Source organism: Cupressus sempervirens, chromosome 1 (genome assembly GCF_028749045.1).
Source record: "Cupressus sempervirens isolate cs-2001-9-10 chromosome 1, ASM2874904v1, whole genome shotgun sequence".
NCBI classification, from domain to species: Eukaryota; Viridiplantae; Streptophyta; class Pinopsida; order Cupressales; family Cupressaceae; genus Cupressus; species Cupressus sempervirens.
The window spans coordinates 582,145,791-582,171,016 of record NC_143118.1 but is presented as its reverse complement, the minus strand read 5'-3'; the positions used below and the strand labels follow the sequence as shown (position 1 = coordinate 582,171,016).

The following is a 25,226-nucleotide window of genomic DNA, read 5'->3' as shown; positions in this document are numbered from 1 at the left end:
AATAGTCACAACTGGCCATTGAGAACGAAAACTCTCAATTGGTATGCAATTTTGAGGGTGTGAAATATCACTTGAATTATTGCAGCTGGGAGGAAGATACTTCAGTCTTCTATTTGTGCTACATTGAGAAAAAATAATTGTGGCCATTGAGAACGAAAACTCTCAATTGGTATGCGATTTTGAGGGTGTGAAATATCACTTGAATTATTGCAGCTGGGAGGAAGATACTTCAGTCTTCTATTTGTGCTACATTGAGAAAAAATATTTGAGTACAAAAAGCAGGCCGAAAAAGCAGTTCGAAAAAGCAGGCCGAAAAAGCAGTTCGAAAAAGCAAGCCGAAAAAGCAGTCCGAAAAAAGCAAGCCGAAAAAGCGGTCCGAAAAAAGCAAGCCGAAAAAGCAGAACCGAAAAAACAGGTCCGAAAAAGCAATCCATAAAAAAAAAAAAAAAAGCAATCTGAAAAAGCAAATTCGGAAAAGCAAAGAAAATTATTACAACCATCTACAATCAGGGGCAGCAGCTAGAGAGGCACGACTTGGGCACTTGAGGAGGTTATTTTCTGTTCAGTGGTATTGCAATACATCTATTCTCTAAGGTGACTTCATATGCCAGGTTCGATGTGTATTTTCATAGTTGCCTTTCACTATAGAGTGTTGTTGTAATTGTCATTTCGTATCAAACCTATCATTCATTAATAGATACATCATTCATTTTTACATTCCTCACAATGGTATCAGCAATCCATGGCTTTAGTTGTATTTAATCATGCATGTGATTAGCGTACTACTGTAGGGGAGTATTGAAGTTAGATATTTAGTGTTGCATTAGTTTTCATTGGCAGCTGTAGGTGCATATTACTTTACCAGCAATCATCATATTTAGATATCTTTGTAAATGCCAAGAGTCTTGGCTAACTTAGTATGAATATTATATTGGATACTCATTCTCAATCAAGGAGATACAATTGCTGGTCATTAATAGTTGTCTTTGAGCGTTAATATATCATTTCTTATCAGCCAGTTAGCTTGCATACCAATTGTTTGTTAAAATACCAGTTGGCTGTAAGTGATCATTTTCGTGATTAGAACTCATATATGCATTCACTATTGCCAAAATTAGTTGCATATTTATGTTAGGTCATTATTTAGACAATTTGGAGTCTTTTGTAAGTATTCTCTTTGAGGCAAATCCAAACAAGAATCACTGCAGCAATCTGAAAAATTATATCAGTCAGAGGACCCTTGCTTGCAAAGTGCTTGACGACAATGTCAAACAATTGAAGTATAAAGATTTTTGGTGTTGGGAGAAGTTATAACCTATTGGGGTTATTACAAATTTCTATCCCATTATTTGTAGCTATTGTGTCCACCTAATGGTTAAATCATAATAGACTAGTCTAAATACGCTAAAGTGTGAAAATTTGTGGCATCGAATTAATTAAGTTATTAACAAATATTATACTATCAATACTATAAAGTTGTATGTAAGAAATGTATGTTTGACTCTATCACCCAAAAAGAATTCAGCACTGATCATAAAACTTGCTCATAAATTTTGAATCCAATGCTGGCATTTCTCTATTCTTTTTCTTTGGCAATTTGATTTCATTTAGTAATTTGTCTATCTTTTTCGTTTTCAGCAACACATGAATCTTAATAAAGTAATCAAAATATGAAGATAAATAATTATTAACTACAATCCAAAAGAGTTTCCTTGATACTAGCTAATTGAGGAGTTCGATTTATTGTTATAATCCATTGTAAATTATCTTGGATCCGAGTTCTATCATCCAGGATTTAGGTAAATAGGCCTTCGTCTAGCGGAACCAAAAGTGCAGAAGATTTGAATCAATCCTGTCAAGTTGGCCAAAATCAGTTAGATACCTAGCATCGAGCAAGCAAGGCTTGTAAGATTCTAACTAGCGATTTTGACAACCAACATGGCCCATCTTCTCCTCCACTAGTTACTGCCATATCGTCTCCTTATTGGTTTTCTGAGAGAGGGGAGCACTCGATGCTCTCACTGTAACCACTTGATTCTGAATCAGAGCTCACCTCTATTGCGGCCCCTTTATCGCTTGAATTGACCTCTTGGCTTCTAGCCTAAATTATGCTTTCTCTTGATGGAACTATATGTTGTCTCTTGGCCGAAGGTTCTGGATGTCCTTTGCTCTTCTCAACTCCAAAGCTCTCTTCTTGTCTCTGGCTGTTTCCTGTTGCCAGCTACTTCTTTCACCCTTATGTCCGACTGATTCTGCTAGACCTTCTTTTGGCTTCATCTTCCCATAAGTAAGGGGAATTCTTTGTCTTTGTAGCTTCCTTAATCTTTCATTATACCACGACTCGGTATGTAAATCAACTGCCCTTGTGACTGCCTCCAAGGAAGGATCCTAATGATCATCCCAGTCTACTGGATTCAACTCTGTTCCTTTCTATTGTATCATAATCTTCTCTCAACACATTTCCATCATCTTCCAATTGATCGGGAATATCAAGGCCTCTCCATTTGATATCTCTCATCATGTTCACCAACAATCTTGAGAAAGCTAGCTTTCTCACAGGAAAGTCATTGTAACAACTGGTTTTTCGGGGTCTATTTTAACATTCAACGTACTCAAAGAATACAGTTATAACTTCAATTTCATAAGAAGGCAGTTACATCATTCATGTTCATGTGAAGAAGATTTACCGTTAAAATCAGTTAAACAAAAATTTCTTAACTACATACTTGAAATACCTTTTAATGAAATTACTTCAGAAATTGAAATCACATACCTCGGAAAACTGAGATTGAAAATCATCTAAGTATGCTTCTGCAACCACCAGGGTTAGTCCACAAATATACTATAACAATTTCTCAAATCGACTGCTATCTCAAAAATCATTTGATGAATACCACTAAATACCAACATAACTTAAATCAGGGCATCACATATCATCTTACCAATTAGGGCATCAATTACCATCGGTTTATTTAGGGCTTCTGGTACTGCTTTACCACTTAGGGCTTCCGCGACCATGGATTCAATTTAGGGCTTCCGCGACAACAAATTTTATCTAGGGTCTCCATGACGATGGATTCAATTTAGGGCTTCCGCAACCACGGATTCAACTAGGGTTTTCGATACCATGGATTCAGTTAGGGCTTCCAATACCACCATATCAATTAAGGTTCCAGCTGTCACACAATCAATTAGGGCTTCGGTTTCCTTTTCCTTCCGATTGCTTATCTGTGACAATTTCTCAAGATTAGATAATTACTTATATTCAATATTCATTTATATGAAGTAAATTGATGATAACAATGAGATACCTCAATTTAATCTTACCTTCTCATAAACAAAAATGATAATACCTGTTTCCGATAAACAATTGATTTCATGGCTTATCTCTGTTTGACGCATATCTGACATTTTGAGAGATGAAACATTGCCAAGGACTTTACCACCCAACCTCGGACCACAATATATATCCCCACACGATCTCTAACGAGAAAGGCCCTCCCTACCCGGAATTGACAGGGAACATCTTACCATTCACTGGGCATCATGATATATAACAAGCCATACGACTTGGCAGCAGGAGATCATCATAACAGGAATATGCATGAGCTATTATTAATTTTCTTAAATGGTAAATATTGAATGTCATAACTGATACTGATTCATGCTATTGAGGATCACTCATCTTTTCGGCTACACAACCGAGTGAGTTCTAGGTATCTGAAATCCTCAAAACAAATTGGTTCTGTCAATTATACAAGAAGGTTATATGCATCCAGCTTTTCACTCTTTGTGGTTACATGATTATGTTCTTTGAAGACTTCAGGATTGATTGTTGTTTCTATATCCAAAATGGAATATTCTCGTGAATAATCAAATGTTAAAAACAAGAACAAGATACTGGATCCGATTATAATTCTATCAAGATTCACACATTCCCTTGAACTAGAAATAAGGAGCAAGCAAAATTTCGAAGACAATTACTGATCTCTCAATAGTAATCGACAATTACTACCCACAGAAAGAATAGAAAAATGGTCCTCGATATGTACTGAATATACAATGAATAGACTATTAATAGATACATGATTTCCTGATTTATATAATTGACTGAAGTTCTAAATACAAGAGAATGTACGTAACTTGGTAATCTCTAGATGAAATCAAAAACTGCAACCTCAACGAAGTATATCATAAGTGATAGAGAATGCATCTTGTAACTCATCACCCAAGAATTAAAGTTATAAAATCCAATAAAATATAAAAACACAAATATACTAGGGGCATTCTCTACAAGGTGAACGAACTCGCCAGAACTAGAGCTCGTTAAAAATTATATATATATAATCTGACGTTTCACTGAACAAGGACATGACAACCATCAAACCTTATTAAGGAGAAGCCTGCTACGATGGAAAACCAAGATATCAAAGAAACATAAGCCGTTATACATAAGATTCCAAGCTATCATGAATAGAACATAAGGGACCAAACTCTTGGAACTGTCTTATATACAATAAAATACTGTACCTTCAAATTCCTGATTTAATATTAATCATATATAAATCCGAACATGCATTCACAAAGCACACACACTCTCATGATCCCCTATTGATGTAAATCAAAATAGAAAACAATTAGCTCTGCAAAGACTATTGCATACATGATGTTGTGTGAGATACAAGATATATATAAAGCCAAACATATAGTTACAAGGGGACACAGATTAGCAAAAATGCAAGGAAAATGACCTGAATAAATTCATGGATGGAGCTTCAGAATTCCAATATCAAACCATTGTCGAATTAGCAAACTCTAATATCAATTCCGCATTATGACCCACTACTCTGCAGACGAATTTGTTATAACTGGGATTCAAACGCCTCCTTTTGATCTCCACGGGAATGCAATTGATCAATGGAAATGCATAAACGTATAAATTCAGGTGCTAAGGCACCATAACAAAGCAAAGGGAAACGAAAGATAAAAATGGTAGAAACAAGAACATGTTGGATATCTGTCTCTTGCCGATTCACGATAAGGCAAACATATAATATTCCAAGTTGACCCTACGGCTTCCTTGCCATTACAAGATTCATACACAAATATTTTATTCAATCGGTTTGAAAAGAAAATGTAAGAAAGAGGGGAAAAAAAAAATGAAAAAAGAAAGACGAAGAGTTAATTCATTAATATTATTTTATATTATCTTTTCATCTTAGTTAAATTTATAAATACAAATGTTTATAAATATTAATTAAAATATTATGATAAAAGATATATTAAAATCTTTAGAGATATGTTTCTATATATTTTAACCCAATTATTTATTTAAATAACTCATGCAGTTCCACAAATGTATTCTGGCTAGGTCTTTTACCTGTCTACCCAATGATGGTGATGCCCTGCCTAATTCTTTTCTGACAATGCTTTCACCCCTTTGAGATGCTTCCTGCAAGGAATTCTCCAATAATAAATTATATAATCATAAATAATCTCAACAGTTAACCTTTCATCTTAATTCCATGAATTCGCGATAACAATCAACTAATATGTCATCTTCACTTGAAATCATAATGACTATCTTACCATTTCGCCAGACTATATCAAATTAAACTACCAACTGACTTCATGTGAACCTCAACATCTATATTTCAAGCAAAGTCAAAAATTGGGATGTAACAGTCATCCTTGGCATTGGCCCAAAAGTCCTCTATAGTGGGAACATGCTTAAATGCATTTCCATGAGATATCTTGATAAGACCATTAGGATTCAATCCTTGCCTTGCTCTGTACCATCCTAGAGGATAGCATTCCAATTCCTTCTCTGCACTTGCAAAGGCGGCCCAATTGGGACAACTATCATTGCCAATTCTGATTGAGAAGGTAATCCTTGTCTTACCTTCGTTTCTCATTATTCTATCATAATGCTCAAGTTGCCTAACCAATTCCATCAAAACTACCTTGTCGGGTGGGTATCTTGGAAGCCTCTTGAGATAAACTATGCTTCCTGCTACTCTAATGTAGGTTAATTACGGAAATTGGATGAACCAACTCCCAAAATTCTTTATCTTTGATTCCGCTTCCACTGAGAGTCTCTTAGCAGGTGTCCCTTGTAATACCTTTACTATCTTCATGGCAAAGGCGTCACAAAATATTTTGTAATCCTTGTTGTTGTGCAAATGAAGCTGTGGATAGCATTCATGCACCAAATATTGCCCCGACCCATTGCCAACTTCTCCTAAAGCCTTAAGCCCCGGGCTCTTATACAATCTAGCAATTAGGTAAAACAGATAGGATCCCATATAGAATTGCTTTTGGTTTTGTACTGTTCTGAGTTGCAACTCTAGATTCTCACTTATGATCCTAGCCCAATCAAATCTTCTTTTTCCCTTTTCAATTTCATCAATGAAGTACATTTAGTTTTCAAATTGCGTACCTTGAGCTAGGCCCATGATCCGACTGAGAAGCATAATGAGATCTCTGTATTCTGATTTGAAGTCCGTCACTGTAAGCTTTGATGACTTAGTTACGCTTTCTTTCCCTCGTTAAGCCAATCCTACTTTATATGTATGAAATAGGCCTCCTGGTTATCCTAAAATGATTTAGCTGCCTAATCCATCATCACTACTGTCATGCTCTTATACTAGGGAATGTTAAATGTTTCTTCAATCGCTTGTCCGCCAATATTGGCCAACAGCCTCTTCCCTTCATCAAAGATGATGGATTTACTGATTAGATCAAACCTACATGCGCATTCCATAACCAATTCCAGACAGGGCAATGTAGGAGGAAAAGCTGCTACGTGTAAAATTCCGCTTTTGTATATCTTCTTTGCCAAGGGGGATTGTCCTTCCTTTAGTCTGTCCTTTACTTGTATCATGTTTATTGTACCGACATTGGTATCGGTTATTCGACTCACTTTTTAGAAAAAAGTTGTTTTGGGCATCATATCCTCTTTGTCTCTCTTAGTGTTTGTTCCCTTAGGATTCTTGCTTGGACTAACATCCTCCATCTCGTCACCCTATTACGAGATGGTAAAGTGGTGGACAATGAATGCAAGAAGAACCAAGGGTGCCAATCACTAAACAAGAATGAAAGAAAGAACTCAGCTTAAGGACCCCTTTCAACTCTAAATGATTTAAAGTTACCTCTACCAATAGCCAAATCTTTCTTTTGGAATTTAGGATCAGACTTGAGAATTTCAAATCCCTTGCAAATCAGAATTCTAATCTTTTGGAATTGTCCACCTTTTGCTCAAAAAAATCAGACCTTCATTATGTATTTCTTCTCCAAATAAAATCACCCAGGCCTGAAGTAAAAAAAAATGCAATCCCTCTAGAAGAAATCAGACCATAACCATAAATCACTTAAGGTATAAAAATCAGATCTGCCCTCTCAAAAACGTGCCAAGGATGGTAAATTCTGCCCTCAAACAAATTCGCCCAAGCATGGATGATGTTCTTTCTCAATAAAAATCGCCACACGTGAGAAAAATCAGACTGCCCTAGCAACAAATCGCCCAACATGAAGAAGAAATCTGCCCTTTTCAAAATCGTCCAAGCATGGAAATTCTGCCCAAAAAAAAAATTTGCCAAAGGAAGGAGAAATCTGCACTTGCAAGAAAAATCACCCAAGGAAGAGCTGCTCCAAGCCAAAATTGCCAAACACTAAAAAGGAGGAAGATGAGAAGTAAGGAGAAAAAAGGAAAGAGTTTCCTATTATACCCAACCCTCCTACTCTTCATAGCTAACCGATTGGGACCCTGGGAGCAAGAAAATATTAATTAGAACACCAAAATAGGCCCCCAATTAAATGCTTGGCCAAAAATTAACTTTGCCAAAATGAAATTTACATTTTTAAATTGCTAATTAGACCAAAAGTGCAAAAAGAAAGTAAATAATGCCTTGGACATGCTAAATGTTTCCATTTAATGATGATTTAGCAACTAATATGTCATTAAAATCGGATTTTGGCTAGCCAAAAGCCATTTTTCCAATATTAAATTACTAATTTCATTAAAGACTTAAAAATTTCAAGGCAAAATTAATCCATCTAAAGCCAATTTTTGCAATTCAATTCAAATCAACTTTGCTAAGCAATTTTAATTTTTTAACACAAATAAAATCATTTTTCTAGAGTCTAAAATTGATTTTGCAATTTGATTTCATCATCACAAAATTAATTTTCTCACCGAAAATATTCAATATTTTTCAAAACCTAAATCTAACAAAAATTTCATTTTTTGAAAATTATTCAAAAAAATATATATCGAAATTTTCAAAAAAAATTGCCTAAGTACAAAATTTATAATTTTATCCTACCAAGTGTTGCATTTTAAAAATTTGTCCAGCCTAAGAATGAAATTGGTTGTTTTGGAAAACCAAGTTGAAAGCAGGTGAAAATAAACCTAGCACTCTCCCATCTAGCCCTGAAGGTGTCCAAGACTTAAAATTTTATCAAAAAATCAAATTAAAATTTTTTTGACAACTCAAAAATTTGCCAAGGCAACTAAAAAAGGGGGTCCCCAAAGTTTTTGGGCAATGGTGTGAGAACCTCACAACAGAACTTCATCACGTTTTTGTTCCATGTTGGTTCCTTTGTTGTTATCAGATTTGTGGTAAAAAAATTGGGAATTCCCTAGGGTTTCATGATAATTTTATGTTATTTGGACAAGAATGTACTTTTTGCAGCTGACTCTCTGCATATTTGATCAATGGTCTTCATCGAATGTGGGCTGAAGTTTAGTCAAATATCATTGGAAAGACTCAGTTACCATTTTCAGTCTGGAGAAATCCCTGGCATAATGGCTTTCCAGTTTGCACACTTATCACATAGGTTTTCACGAATGTCATCAGCAACAAAAATTAGGGTTCATGAAGTCATGAACAGGTTCATGGTTGTTAGAGTTTCAGAGTAGAAGTAATTGCAGAATGTAAGAGAGCATTCATGTGGAAAACTTAGTGTTTACCATCAGCAATTGATTTTTCCAATGTCCTATTTCTGGACCAAGAGTCGAAGGCCTACATTTAGGTCACTTTAGTTAAATATTATTTTATTGTTCATTTACAAGTGTTTTTTCTTTTCATCTTTCTTTCCTACATTTCAGAAGCTTTTAGTAGTTTCCCTAATGTTTTTAAAACAGTGATTTTGGGTTTTAAATATGATTATTCTAAACTCTCATTATTTGTGCATCCTAAAAACCTAATAAATACACTTACGTTACTACAATTATTATTCGAGTTGGCTTACCTGTGTTTGTATTCTGATTGATCAAAATTGAAAATGATTAATATTGTCAAGCTTTGTTGATGTCAATTGTTCATCTATGTAGTAGCTATTAAGTCCCTATAGTTTTACCTTTCAGAATCTTGTTTCTACTGAGTTATTGGCCCTTGTTTTAGACAACAATGTATTGTCATGCGTTCTTAGATAGTTTGCTTCTTTCTCAACACCTGAAAATATCACTTTTGAGATAGGAACTGTTACAAGTCTTGTGCTCATATTTGAGGCAAAAACACAAGCAGATGGTAGTTATAACTTTATTTTGGTCCATACTTTCTAAGGCAGTTAAATCTAAGGTAGCTTCCCCTTATAGGTTGACGAGAGGTTTTATCTCAAATACTGTTGAGGTTTGAATTCTCACAAAATAAACAAATTAAAAACACTAGAATAGATAGAGACAAACAATCTAAAAAATTTATCTTCTTTATATGGTGATTATAAGGGCAGCAAGAAGAGCCTAGGAAGAGTAGAGATCCGAAGCATAAAGGCAAAGTAGAGGACATATTTCTTAAGTAGCTTGTGAAAATGTTGTTGAGTCAGGGTTTGTTAAAGGTGCATTTGTGAGTGGATACTAGGATTATCCTACGTTACCAAATCAAGAAAAAAACTAGACCAATTCTAGGTACAAATTCCTAATGATCAAATTCTAGAATGATGCTCTAGTGGCTTTGCACAAGGTTTGCATTTTTCCATCGATATCATGTGATTAATGACATCGTGATTCTAGTGTGTTTCCATCATGATTTCAAAAGCAGTAGTGGATTTTGACAAGTTTTTAACTTGCTGACCTCTTAAAAACCCTGAACAACAACATTGCAGTGATTTCACCTATTCCATTTGATAAAACCTTCAGCTTTTTTTCTTTTGAAGATAGTAAGCTCCAACACTGTCAACCAAAGATTAAATGGAAAATTAGAAGGGGAGAAAGCATACCTCTTCTTCCAATTCACGACAAATCAGAGCAGTTCTCCAGCGAAAATGAACCTTGGATTGACTTACATCTGTATAGATATGATCTCCAACATACAGAATTTCATCTCCGTGTATCCCCAAAGCCTTTTCAACCATCTGTGCACTACCACCAGAATATAATCCACCTACAAGTTACATCAAGACTCTTGAAAAGGGTCTTCTAAAGAGCAGATGCTGGTGCATAAATAATCTGAGTTATACAGAAAAGACAACACCTATTAAAAGCAACAAAAATTGACCTCTCAATGAAAACAAACCTCAAATAATCTTGCCTACCATGTAATACCATCAGCTTTTCTGGTATATGAAAGAGGATAATACATGTAGCAAGTTAATAAACATACTTGCCTCAATAACATATCTTGTTAGAAGATATTAGTCTTTTCTTATAAAGGTAATGTCAAGGTTCATCTTTTGTGTTAAAACTTTACCAGCAAAGCTCCTGGTGTGGAAGACTATTTTTTGAAGAACATGGGAACTTTCTCACTTCATAAAAATTGTTCAAATTTAGTTGCCACTAAATTTTGACCTGCCTGTCGAGTCAATTGTTTAAGAAAGAAAAAGGCATGCATTCAAATTTTCTCCCAGATCATACTTGTTCATCATCTACAAAGCAGTTTAGCATCAGAGGGACCAGTAACGTCTAGAAAGGACAATGCATCATTTGTCATACTTTCTAGGCAACATTGTTTATACAAGAGTATGATCTACACAGGAATCAGGTCACGGCATTTATGACATCTATTTTTGCAGGAATAAACACCCCACCTCCCCCTTATATATATACCAATGTGGACCTCAAACAGAAACTGTTTCATTTAAAGAAACCCAACGTGTCAAAAGGTTGTTATTGCATTTATGCCAGCTGATGCAAATAATATTATTTTCCAAACTCTGTGTATGTGTCATGATATGAGAAAAATATTAATAACAGTACACAAGGTGTTTATTGCATTCAAATATCATTCTTGGGTCTTATGAAGTTCATTTTATTTTTCCATTGATTGTTTCCCCATTTAATTGTTTTTTCGTAAAGTTTCCTACAATTGAATTAGTCCAATTTCTCACCCCAGTTAACTGTTTTTTGAATTTTTCTTAATTCTTCCTGCATTTGATATAAGCCAATTTCTCTTTTAACAGGTCAAATCTTTTCTGAAAAGTTTGCTAGTTTTCTGTCAAACATTGGCTCCACAAATATCCTGAATGTAGTTTTTCTCAGATCCTATAAGTTTTTAAAACTAATTAATTTATTGTAAAATAGCATTTTCCCTGCATAATTAACAGGAAAGTGGTATTAATTCTCTACCACTTTATGTAAGAATGTATTTCAAACCATGCGGCAAAAGCGTTTTACTTCAACCCATATATCTTGTACACATACTTGCTTTTCTAAAAAAAACTAAGACTGCATCAAGACAATTCGTTGAAAACCCCTAAGTTGAAATTTCTTTTACATGGATGTATTTTCAGTATAGCCCAAAATCCATAATCTATTTTGATCGAGAGGAATGCAATTTCTGTGGAAGTGACAGTTATTGGAAAAAACATTATCAGAACCATCAAAGTGCATCAAGCAACAATTTGTGGCCCACATGACCATCAGAACCGACCCAACTAGGTGAGCCAAATTCACAAGAGTCTGAAGTACCATAAGAGGACAGAAGATAATTTGCAGACTTGATAGAGTTTTCTACTAGCTCAGAGACTTGTTCAATGTTTTAGTGGCAAACCACAATGAAAGGTAGCCTACAAAGATAAAGACAACAATGATGAAAGCAATACTTTTGTGACACAAAAGATAAGATTTTCAGAAAATTTTAGGCCAAATAAACACCGCAATATATGTCAAGAGGTAACCTACTCCCTACTCACAACATCCAATGTAGATCAGTACAGCCTAGCACAATTCAGCATCTTTAGTTAGGTCCGCATCCCTAGTCACAAGGCATTGTGGATAGTTGTGTTTGTCCTTGCTCACAACTTTGAAAGATGAACGGTGAAGAGTGTTACCATTCATGTATCCAGTGAGGCCATTTCCACCAAAGAAGTATAATCAGGTTATTACCACTATAGTTTGTTGTAGACAGTTGTGTGTATCCATATTTGTGATTTTGAAGGAGAAAATAGTTGCGTGTCTCTGCCCTTGTCCAAGACTAAGATGATGTCATCTTATCCTGTCAAGGAGGTGCTGTGGTTTCAATCCCAAAACTGATGGCTAGCATGTGGAGCTGTATGTATGTCCAAGTCCACATGTGAAAACTATTCTCTCCAAGTCTGAGGACTATGATAAGGAGGGATTGTTTGTGAAGTCCCCATCCTTACTCTAATGTCATAGTAGCAACTAAAAACTTTTGTGGTCGGGAACTGGCATTCCTTGAGCATGTTATATAGTTAATAGCAAGTTAGTAGTAGATGTACATACCAGATGATAGTATAAGAATAAAGCTAAGTTGCCAATTCGGATGTGGATGCGAGTACGAGAATCGGGTGCACGGATGCACAAAATTTTTTTGCGGGTTTTGGATGCATTTTAATGTGCAAAGAAATACAAGAAATATACAAGATTAAATTTGGGTAAAGTAAACACACTGCATGGAAAATGATAACTGACAGTAAATTAGTGTTCCTAGTAGCCTATAAAGGATTCGTAAAGAATAGAGAAGGTGCTTATAATGCAAGGGATTTGCTGAATAAAATGCCCAAGTATTGCTACAATATAGGACCGACCAATTCATTCAGCTTTAAAAGACTCTGTTGATCCCTGATTCTCATGATCAAATAGTCAAAGTCAATAATTTAATTCAAATTTTCGCATGGGCAGCAAAAAACTACATTGCTATCAATGACTAAGTATGCACTAGTGTCCAGCCAAATAAACTTAACAAGGAGCTTTTCAAAATGGATTCTCTCCACCGATACATCTGCAAACCATAATGAATCGAATCTAGCAAAGTGAATAGCTGAAAATGTTTTGCATGGGGTCATCTCAGGTTCTGCAAATGAAGGTCATCTACAGTTCTGGGCATGCATACTTTTGGCCTTTTTCTGGCATCCTGGTGTTGGACAAACCGTCTAGTAGTTGTATCGGGCATTGATAGGTTGATCTTTTGGTGCAACTGCAACCCTAGCTTGTAACAAGTGGTATCAAAGCTTGGTCACCAAGTTTGAATCTTCTTAGGTAAGAGGGGGGGATCATTGGGCTAATTGCCAACATTCACCTTCGACATTTGTGACATGGCTTAACCGCCTCCTATGTCCTATAAGTCTAGTGGTTGTAAGAGGTCAATATTTTGGTGCAATGGCAACCGTAGCTTGTAACACCTAAGCCATGCATGCATCACCTCAACCGTACATGCATCCAAATGCTCGTGGATGCTCTCTTGGTGCATACAGAAAGCATGCACGTAGAATGCATCCTACACCAAAACGTGTGCGCATCTGCATCTAAAGGATCCAAGAGAGCATCCAGTAACTAAGGAATAAAGTATTCAGAAAATCATGAAGTCTTATGAATAAGACATTTTTCCTTCAAGATTTAAGGGATAAGACAAATGATGATCAACTTTTCAATAGTGAAGATGGGCAACATGTTCCCCCCATCAAGCAAGAGAGTGTCACCATAAGATTAAGTCAATTGGTCTCGGATTATTGAAAATGATAGCTTCGGTCAGATGATTGTGAATATTGCTATATATACATACATATTTAAATGTTTGAAATAATATCATTATTTTGATCTTATGTTTGAAACCAATTATCATTCATAACTCAGATCTAAACATCATATTTGTTCCGAGTATAAAATTGATCTGCATATTTGTATTTAGATATTACTATTGCAGATTAATATATTGACTAATTGTGTTCTAACTATAATCGATCTACATACTGATCGATAGTGTAGAGATACATATCAGATCGGGCTTTGAAATCCTTGCACTGGATCTCGATTATGATATCAACATAATATAATTTGCACTTGTTACTTGTTAACATAACAACTGATAATCATTGGACATGATTAAAGAAATGAATGGGCACTTTGAGGAGACAAGTTCATGAACAGACATCTATCCACTTATGTGGAGGCATGTCTATTCATTAACATGCCTCCTCCCCTCAATTATATTCTTATATATATCAGATCTGATAGGACTTAGAGGACACACAAAAATCAATTAGTGAAAGCCTCTTGGAGTTCGATCATCTTCAGATATTCCTATTTTGTTTTGTAATAGAATAATCAGAATTCACCATTCTTGTTTCAGACTCATTCCAATATTGTGAAGCATAATAATTATATCATTCTGATTATATTCTGCAAGAAGAAGAGTCAAATAGTTAGTAAGATTATTGTTCAAGAAGATTTAAAAAGATATACATATTCTAATCGGAAAGAAATCTAGTCAGCATTAACACGGATGAAGAAGAATCAAGGAGATGACATGAAGATCAGCTAGACATCTCGATCAAGAATTGTTCATAAAAGATAAATGATGATTGCAAGGGGGTTAGGAAACGATAAGCTATAGACATGAAGTCAAGCATTGAGCACCGACCATAAGTAATCAACTACTTCAGAACAATCAAAAGCATTATAGCAAGGCATATTGAGGATTCATCCGATTGTTAAGAATATTAACCAAGATAAACCTACAGGTCTGACAGTACAGACCATACTTCCTATTCATGGTAATATATCTCTAATGATGGCATTTAATAATATATGTATCTCTCCTATAGGTGCCGGCAATTTCTAAAGATGCAACTGTTAATGCTTAACCAAACTAACTCTTAGTTAGTTAGTCTTTACTAACTTGTGTCTCCCAGATCGCCAACTTAGGAAGTATTTAATTAGTGCCAAGTTAAGAAGGGTTATGTCCCTTGAGGGAGATACCCTTTAGAAAGGATATATATGTAGGTTATAATTGCAGATAATAGGACACACAGTTACAGCAGTCTGCTCCTATAAGCATCTTATATCCTGCGATTTATATCTGAGTTTCTCCATCACAATAAAAAGGTTAAATATTCAGTATTGTATCTGCATTATAATAAGCACCGATTTCATCAATATTCATATTATATAGAAGATCATTCTCAGCATATCAGACTGAATTAGAAGTCTGATTAAGAGATAAGCATTTAGCAGAAACTTTACACGGTATCAGAGCTCTGGTAATCAAACCTAAATTTCAGTAATCAAACTTTGTACACATCAATCAACAATCTTCTATCTTCCATGGCTTACACAATCAGACCCGAGGACAAGTTTGATGGGAAAGAGCACTTTGAAGCCTGGAAGTTCAGAATCATGATGATTCTTGAAGAGAACAATAAAAACAATTCATTGATGGAGCATCCAAACAATCCCCAGTTGAACCTCACAAATCTATCTGGAGCAAAGGAAATAGAAAAGCTATTGAAATCATCTTGGATGGAGTTAAAAATGATACTGTATCTATGCTTACAAAACATCAAACTGCCTTTGATATGATGAATGCATTATGAAATGCCTATGAAGTAAACAATCCAACCAAGGGTTCTTGCACTAAAAAGGCAACTGAATCACATTCAGATAAAGAAAGGAGAATCGATAAGTTCTTACTTCTTAAGAGTTGTCGGCATTAGAGATGAACTATCAAGCATAGGAACCATCATTAGTGACACAAAATTAACACTTATGGCTATGGATGGATTGTCAGATTCATGGGAGACATTCGCACAAGGAATAAGTGCCAGAGATCAACTCCCGGACTTTAACAGACTCAAGAATGATTGTCTTCAATAGGAATCCAGAAAACTAAAGAAAGGAGGGAAACCAAAAGTAGAAGACGAAGAACTTCACGTTCTTAATACAAACTCCTATAAAGGCAAGAAGAAGCATTTCAAGAAGAAAAAGGGAAATCAAAAGAATGGAAAGCCCAAGAAAGATCTATCTAAAATAAAGTGTTTCAAATATGAAAAATTTGGACACTATAGATCTAATTGTCCTGAAAATTCCAAACAACAGGAAAATTGTACAAATGTCATTAGAGAAGAAGATACTTATGATCCTGAGAACCGTGTTTTGTAGTCCTCTCTATCAAATGAAGTTTCAAATAAAGCATGGGTAACTGATAATAGATCTTCTAAACATATAGCAGGATACAAAGAAACTCTAGATTCTTTGTCAAAGAAGGTTAACGGTGAAGTTACCATTGGTGATAACTTAGCACACTCCATTGAAGGAATTGGAAATTGTACTTTGAAACTAAAATTAGGAAATACTCTTCTTCTTAAAGGTGTACTCTATGTACCAAGGATTAAAAGAAACCTAATCTCAATTATAGCACTTGAAGATGGACACAATGTTGCATTCGTGGATGGCAAAGTATTAACTTGGACTAAGAACTCTTCCATCAAGAAAGAAAAGTTAATTGGTCAAAGAAAGGGATATCTGTATGAATTGAATACAAAATCTAGTCGATCTGTTCAAGCCCTAGTTCACGAAGCTGAAGATTCAAATGAAATATGGCACAGAAGATTAGGGCATCTAAATTTTAAAACTTTATCAACTATAGAAAAGATGGTTACTGGATTACCCAAATTAAATAAAGACTACCCTAATATTTGCAAAGGGTGTGCTCTGGGTAAAAGCACCAAAAGTCTCTTTCATGATAGTACTAGGAAAACAAATAATGTACTAGAATTAATTCATTTAGATTTATGTGGACCTATGTCTGTCCCTTCTCTTGGAGGATTCTGGTATTATATCTTGCTCATAAATGACTTCTATAGGAAAACATGGATTTACTTTTTAAAATGAAAGGAATCAGAAGAAATCCTACAAAGATTTAAAGAATTCAAAGCATTAACTGAAAATTTTTTAGGACATAAAATTAAAGCCCTTAGAACTGATAATGAAGGAGAATATACCTCAGACTTGTTTAAAAGGCTTTGTAAAGAATCAGAGATTAAGAGGGAGTACATTGTTCCTTATAGCCCAGAGGAAAACGGGGTAGCAAAAAGAATGTAAGAAATCGAGCAAAATGAAAACTAATAAAACAATCCAAGAGAGCTTAATGTGAAGAATATTACCATAAACCAAATGAGTTTCCCAATGGATCAACAAGAATGGAGACAAGAGATTTTGAAAGGGGAAAGCAAAGAAAACCCCTTGTGTAATATTAAGAATGTGGCAAAGAAACCTATGAAAGGAGAAAGGAAGAAGAAGGATTGTGGAGCAAATTAGCTCATTACAATAACATCAAGAAGATGTAAAGAAGAAGTAGTTGTAGAATGAGAGAAGCATCTCTTTTATAGAGATGAGAAAAGAGTTGCATGTGTAACTCCCATTTCTATGAATGCCACCATTCATAATAAGTGTGTGCAAAGTGTCAATATCCTCTTAAGGAGGAATAAACTACTTTCCTTAATAAAGGAATTACAAAAAAGAGTTATCCTCACATGTGGACTAGAGGACAAGAAAGTAATATGTCCTTCACATGTGTATTAAAGGATAAAATACATAAGGGATACCTTGGTTTATCCCATTTAATAAATAAATACAACCAAGAAACGATTGTTTACCGCATAGGTTAATTAAGAATTGTACACAGATAATGAACACGAACACGAACAACAGAACTCTTCTTATTATTATTCGCATATGCCAGAACATTACATTATGCTTCCATGATAAGATCTCTTGAATACAATGCTTCCCGAAGGGGTTATAAATACTTTCCGAAGAACTTTCCCAAAGGAGTCCGTCGGCCACATACAACATGTCGCTACATAACAAAAACCTTTCCGAAGGGACCCGTCGGCTACATAACAAGAACATTTGCAAAGGGACCCGTTGGCTGATACACAATTTCCTTTCCAAAGGGACCCGTCGGCTGATACACAATTTCCTTTCCGAAGGGACCTGTTGACTGATACACAATTTCCTTCCTGAAAGGACCCGTCGGCTGATACACAATTTCTACCGACATCATCCCCCCCAAAAAGAAAAGTCGTCTCTTGACGACTTACAAAATCTCTGAGACAAATCAACAACCAAAATACATTGACTGACTAACTGGTCTTCAACACTGTTACCTTAGCCAATCTGACATCTGACCCTGATAGCCACCTGTGCCGCTTTCTGCTTCCAATTCCGAGTACACTGAACCAAGTGTCGCTGCACTACCTCCAACTGGATGATCAGCTCCTCCCGAGCTCTCTACGCATCCACCAAGATAGCCTCACGGCCAACACCTACTCTCAGTGCCTCTGGTACACAGACACTCCATGCCTACAGCAGCTCTAAGTCTTCTCAACTGGTCAAACTCCCACGACTGATATCCGCAACGACTGAGGGTCTAGGGGCCAAAACCAAATGAGCACTTTGGAACCCACACAAAACTGCACGGAACACACCATTTCTATTATTTTCTGCCGATTCTACACTCTTTTTGGCAATCGCTGATGCTTCCCCTTCCCTATGGCATCATCTGATACTCATTCTGAGCATTCTTGATTTGTCGACTTTTTTTTTTTTTTTTTTTACAAAACCTCCTGCACTGCCAATGCACATCTACACCATGATGTTGTACTATGTTTGCTAAACCACCATCCTGAAGATCGTACGTTGAAAGTAGAAGAAAATCCACATGAAATAGGTTCTCCAGATCAATGTTTTCACAACTCCGTATAGTGCACATTGCATCAATCTCAAAAACTTCGTATGCTAATCTTCAGAATCTGGAATCCATACGATACAGCCTTCCAAAATCCGTATGTTGGAACCTTAAGAAAATCCGTATAGTGACCTGGCTCCAAAAATCCATATTGTAATTGCAGTAAAGAATCCATACACTACTTGCTAAAAATCGTGCGCTGACTACTTTTAAAATCCGTACAATGCATCCAATATTGAAATTTTCATACGTTGTCTTCACTGTGCATCCAAACGCCCTCCAATAATAATCAGATTTTATAAAACTTAATCAGATTTTATAAAACTTGTGATGAATTTAGAAAACCGTACGGTGGCTAGAACCTGGAATCCGTATGTTGTTAAATCATTAAAAATCCATATGCTATCTCCACAAATCCGTACGGCAACTCTGTGAAAATATCCGTACGGTAACCTTGCTACTAAGAACTGTACAGTATTTGCCAATTTTTAAAAACCTTACACTGCTTTCTTATTATAAAATCCATACGATGAACCAATAAATTCCATACGCTGACTTTGGAAAAGCCGTACGGTGACTTATTTCATCATTTTTTTTCTTTTTTCTTTTTTTTTCTTTTTCCTTTTTTTTTTTTTTTTCTTTTCTTATTTACATATATACAGTACTTACAGTCTTCTCTCAGTTGTTCATCCACGGAGGTGCGTTATCATGGTAGACATTCAATTTCGATCTCTTCACTACATCGGCGACTTCCTTTCCGTCTAGCATCCATAGTTTTATTGCTCCATTATCACCCACTTCTCGAAGCTGATACAGCCCGACCTATTTCATTTGAAACTTGCCTGGGTTGATCTTGTTCCATCCGTCATACCTCAACGCCCACTGTCCCGGTTGGAACTTGTTCAATTTCAAGTGTCTATCGTGCCATGGTTTGCACCTGTTCTGTGTCACCTCCGTGACCCTTGGTGCCTGTAATTGTCGCTCCTCAAGTTTATTTAAGGTACACAATCTCTCCACCCAGTTTTCTATTTCGCCCAATTTGTTCCCGAAGCTCGGTACCATGTACTCCGTCAGCTGCCCCTTCAGGTCATCAATAACACCTACAACTTTTATTGAACCCTTCCTCTTTGTTGCCTATGCAGACCGTATCGTGTGTCTTCCTTGCTGCTGGTACCTTTCTGCTATATCTATGGTTCGACGTAATACTTTCTTCCTGCGCAGTCGTACAGTAGAATCTTTCCTTCTTTCGGGTTCGTACTGTATGTTCTTTCCTTCAGCTTCAGTCATACCCGCATTTCCTTCTTTAGCTTCTCTGTGTTGCTTCGAACATTTATTTCCTCCTTCGACTTCTCCATGTTCCTTCAGACATTCATTTCCTCCGTCGGCTTGTCTGTGTTCCTTCGGACATTCATTTCCTCCTTCGGCTTCTCTGTGTTCCTTTGGACATTCATTTCCTTCTTCTTTCTTACCTTCGTCGATCCTTAGCATATTACAACTTGGAAAGAGCTCGTAATCCTCTATCTGCCAATGGTAAAGACCATTTACTGAATCCAGATCGTCATCTCCTTCCAATCGTAGGACTCCCTCCTGATCGGGTTCCATACTCTGCCTCCTCTCATCATCTTCTCCTTCAAAATTCGACGATAGAGCTTCTTCTCCAACCATCTGAGTGTGTAGATCGATGACATACTTCCAGCCTTTGCTTTCAAGTGATAAAGTATTTTTCTTCCAATCATGCTTTGCCTTGGCTTGTATCAGCCACCCCCGGCCGAGAATAGCATCATATCCTCTTCGCTTCAATGGGATCACGACAAAGTCCAACAGGAACGATTGTGTTCCAATCGTCACTGGTTGCACTGTGAGTACTCCCAATGGCTTGATTCCATGTTGATCGGCTGTTAACAACTGGAAGGTAGGTGGCCACAATGTTGGTTGTTCCAACTTTTTCCAAATATCCTCAGGTAGCACATTGACACCGGATCCTTCGTCCACGATCGTTTCCGTGAGCACAGTCCCGAGAATGCCCATTTCAACAACCGCCGGATAGCATCCGGATGAAAGAGCTAACAGCATCGGATCTTCTACACTTGTGCCCCCCTGTTTCTCCTTTCCTTGCTCTACTGGTTGCTTAGCAATCGGGACTATATTTGTGAGGGCCATACGGAGTTGAGTCATAGTGAGCAATAGATCATTTATCCTGACGGGTATCTCAGCTTGCAATATTTGCCGTACAATGTTCTGTTCTGCGCAGTTCCGTACGGAGGTACTCGCCGTGTCCTTCAGGTGTGCCGTTTCTATCTGTGTCGCTCTCTGGATCTCTGCCCGTGCTTCCTCCAATCTCTTCTTTTCCTCCATCGGATCAGGGTATAGCTTTGCCTGCTTCCGAGTGATTGCCAGAACTTCTTCCTCGTCTGTCCCGATGGTAATCAAGTTTACTCTAGACTTCAAGCACTTGGCATTGTCATGATCACCCGGTCCACACCATAGGCATAGAAACTTCGGTGTGTTCGCCGTACTGCACTCTCGGGCAAAGTGACCCCACAGATTGCATGCGCGACATTGGACTATCAGCCGACCATTGGCATCATATTGAATTCGACTCCTTCCGCCATTATTGTTGTTGCCGGTATTGTTATTGTTGTTGTTGTTGTTGCGCCGGTTGTTTTTGTATCCACCCGATGTGGCACCTTTCGTACTAGTGTTCCCGCTCCCTCCTGCAGCAGATGCTTCTTGCACGAGGAACACTTGCTCTGGTGTTCTTGATTTCAAGTTGAAAGGACATTCCTTTACCGAGTGTCCCAGAATCTGGCAGATCTCACAAAATTGCTCTTTCGGGCAGGATCCCTTCGTATGGCCTTCTTTCTTGCACTCCGTGCACCATAGGTCATTGCCCTAGTCTCCTTGTTCATGTTCTTGAAATCCTTCATTATCCGAATCATGTCCTTCTGGAGGGCACGGACCTTCTTGTTGCTTCCCTTGTCATCGCTGCTGTCTTCTCCTGAGGATGCATCGTCATCTGAATTGGACGAGCTGTTCTTCTTCTTCTTTGTCTTCTGGTCTCTTTTGAGGTTCATTGCCCGATTGTACGCTTCAATGTATGTTGATGGTGGCACAATCTTCATCTTTCGCAGCTTCGGGCGAAGGCCTTCCATGACCCATCTTTTCTGGAGCCCATCTGTCGGCTTATTCTCCATTTTACTGATTAAGTCCTTCAAACTCCTGGTGAAGACCCGTACTGTTTCATTCTTCTTTTGTTTGGTATTGAATATCTCCGCTACAATTTCATTATCGTCACGCAAGAGTTGAAATTCTGCGATGAACTCCTTAATGTTATCCCAACTGTTTAACTTTTGTGGATCAGTATCAATAAACCAATCAATCGCAACACCCCATAGGGTAGCGGGAAATTGTCGGATCCATTCGTTTGTATCCGTTATGCCATTTTCCCTCTAGATTGTTTTACATGTTTTACGATGTCGAATGGGATCAGCTGCTTCATCACCATCAAATTTAGGCAACTTTTCCTTCAGACTTGCCATTATCACTGTATGTTGATGGTTTTGTTGTGTACCTGCGTTGTTTTGCACGCCCGCGCTGTTCTGAGCTCCCGCGCTGTTTTGAACACCCGCGTTGTTCTGCACACCCGCACTATTTCCAACACCTGCGCTATTTCTAGCTTCCGCGTTGTTTTCGGCTTCCGCGCTATTTTCAACACCCGCATTGTTTGGTGAAGAAGAGGTTTCGTCAACCGAAGCTGTCCGTTCCGGAAGTATATCTCGGACGAAGAGGTCACTCCACGCTCGTGCTCCCTCGGCACTCCGAGTTGTGCGAGTCGATCTCCTTCTATCAGGATTCTCTTCTCGTGGCGTATGCAAGTTCAGAAACTCCTCCCTCACTTCTTCCACCAAATCAAGCCGTTGTCGAGTCTCCTTCAACAATCCTTCCGCGCTCTTGTTTCCGTCGACAATCTTTTGAAATCTCCTTCGACATTCTGTCTGTTGTGCCAGAATTAAATTTTCCTGCGCAACGCGTATGTCATCCTTTTCCTTCAGCTTAGGTTAATTAAGAATTGCACACAGATAATGAACACGAACACGAACAACAGAACTCTTCTTCTTATTATTCGCATATGCCAGAACATTACATTATGCTTCCTTGATAAGATCTCCTGAATACAATGCTTCTCGAAGGGGTTATAAATACTTTCCGAAGAACTTTCTCGAAGGAGTCCATCGGCCACATACAACATGTCGCTACATAACAAAAACCTTTCTGAAGGGACCCATCGACTGATACACAATTTTCTTTCCGAAGGGACCCGTCGGCTGATACACAATTTCCTTCCCGAAGGGACCCATCAGCTGATACACAATTTCTACCGACAACAAAGATTACTACTTCTAACAAAAAAAGAATAGGACAATTATATAAGCTGCTAGGGTTATGATTTTTGACCAAAACCTAGAATATTATCTTTGGGCAGAAGTCTCTTGTACTGTTGTATATGTTCAAAACAGAAGTCCTCACTCCTATCTTAAAGATAAAACCCCTGAATAAGTATTTACTAAAGTAAAACTCAATATAAGTCATCTTAGAATTTTTGGATGTCCCGTACATATCCATGTTCCAAAAGAAAAGAGAACCAAGTTAGAAACCTCTAGGAAGAAAGGTATTTTTGTAGGGTATAGTGAAACTTCTAAAGCATATAGGATTTTCATACCTGGACAGAAAATATTTAACTTATCAGAGATGTAATCTTTGAAGAAGATCTTGCATTCAAAAGGGCCATAAGTTCTGATGAACTTTCTCCTTTATCTAGTTCTAAAAAAATAGTGAATTTGGGTCCCAAAGGTAGAACTTAAAAGAAATCGAAGATGAAAGTCAAAATATGAACCTTGAAGAAAATTCAAAGAAAAGACCACTTTGGGCCATTAAAACAGATGAAGCAACTCGAGACTTTGTTGCACCTTCTGGAATAGTTAGAGAAAGCAAAAGAACTAAAAGATTCTCTGGTTATACAGCTAACATAAGTGATTTATCCAAAACAGAGCCAACCAATCCCTCTGATGTTATTAAATATAAAGCCTGGAAAGAAGCTATGACAAAAGAATACCAATCTTTCATGAAAAATGATGTTTGGGAAATTGTTCCAAGACCTAAAGGAAAATCTGTTGCGTCTTCCAAGTGGATATTTAAAATAAAGCATGCTGACAATAGTATTGAGAAGTATAAAGCCAGATTTGTAGCTAGAGGATTTTCTCAGAAAGAAGGTATTGATTATGAGGAAACTTTTGCTCCTAATGCTAGATATACCTCCGTAAGAGCAGTCTTAGCAATTGCCGCATCAAAGGGATGGAAGGTACATCAAATGGATGTGAAAAGAGCATTCATAAATGGAAAGATTTCAAAAGAAGTATATCTGGAGCAACCTGAAGGATTTGATACTCATGATCCTAACACTTTTGTTTGCAGGCTCAAGAAAGCTCTATATGGGCTTAAACAAGCTCCCAGGGCCTAGTACGAAAGAGTTGACAAGTATCTCACCAGCTCAGGATTCTCCAAGAATGAAGCTGATCCAAATTTATATTATAAAAGAGATAAAGATGATATGGTAATTTTGATACTGTATGTTGATGATCTACTAATAACAGGTGATAATCATCTCATAGATCAGTGCAAAAAAGATCTAACTAGAGAACTTGAGATGAAAGATTTGGGACTCCTTCATTGCTTCCTAGGAAAGGAAGTACGGCAGAATTCTGACCGTATCATACTAAATCAAGGGAAGTATACATCAGATATTTTAAAAAAATTTGGAATGTGGAATTGCAAACCTATGTCTTCTCCCATGGAGACTAATCTACATAAACTTAAGGAAGTAGCTGCAAAATCACGATCCATAGATTCTACTCTCTACAGACAGATGATTGGGTCTCTTATGTACTTAGTAAATACAAGACTAGATATTTGCTATGCAATTAATGCCTTAAGTCAGTTTATGTGTGAACCGAAGGAGATTCACCTAGTTGCAGTTAAACACATTATGAGATACTTACAAGGCACTCTTAATCTCGGACTCAAATATGAGAAAGTTGCTTTAGACTTACATGGTTTCACTGATTCAGATTGGGGTGGAAGTGTTAAAGACATGAAAAGTACTTCAAGATGTTGTTTCAATTTGGGATCAGCAATGATATCTTGGATATGTAGAAAATAGTCTTCAGTAGCACAGAGTTCCACAGAAGCCGAATACATTGCAGCAGCGATGGCCTCCCGAGAAGCAATATGGCTAAGGAAGTTACT

At 37.0% G+C, this 25,226-nt stretch overlaps 1 protein-coding gene across 2 annotated transcripts in view; it reads right to left on the bottom strand.

Moving 5' to 3' along the window:
* Positions 1–25,226, bottom strand: part of LOC149578755 (HAD-superfamily hydrolase, subfamily IG, 5'-nucleotidase) — a 142,275-nt gene that overhangs the window by 51,812 nt on the left and 65,237 nt on the right. For both annotated transcript variants that reach the window (XM_089831321.1, XM_089831314.1), the window contains exon 12: positions 10,219–10,382. In XM_089831321.1, coding sequence (XP_089687447.1) covers positions 10,219–10,382 — 164 coding nt within the window. The remainder of the gene's footprint in view (positions 1–10,218; positions 10,383–25,226) is intronic.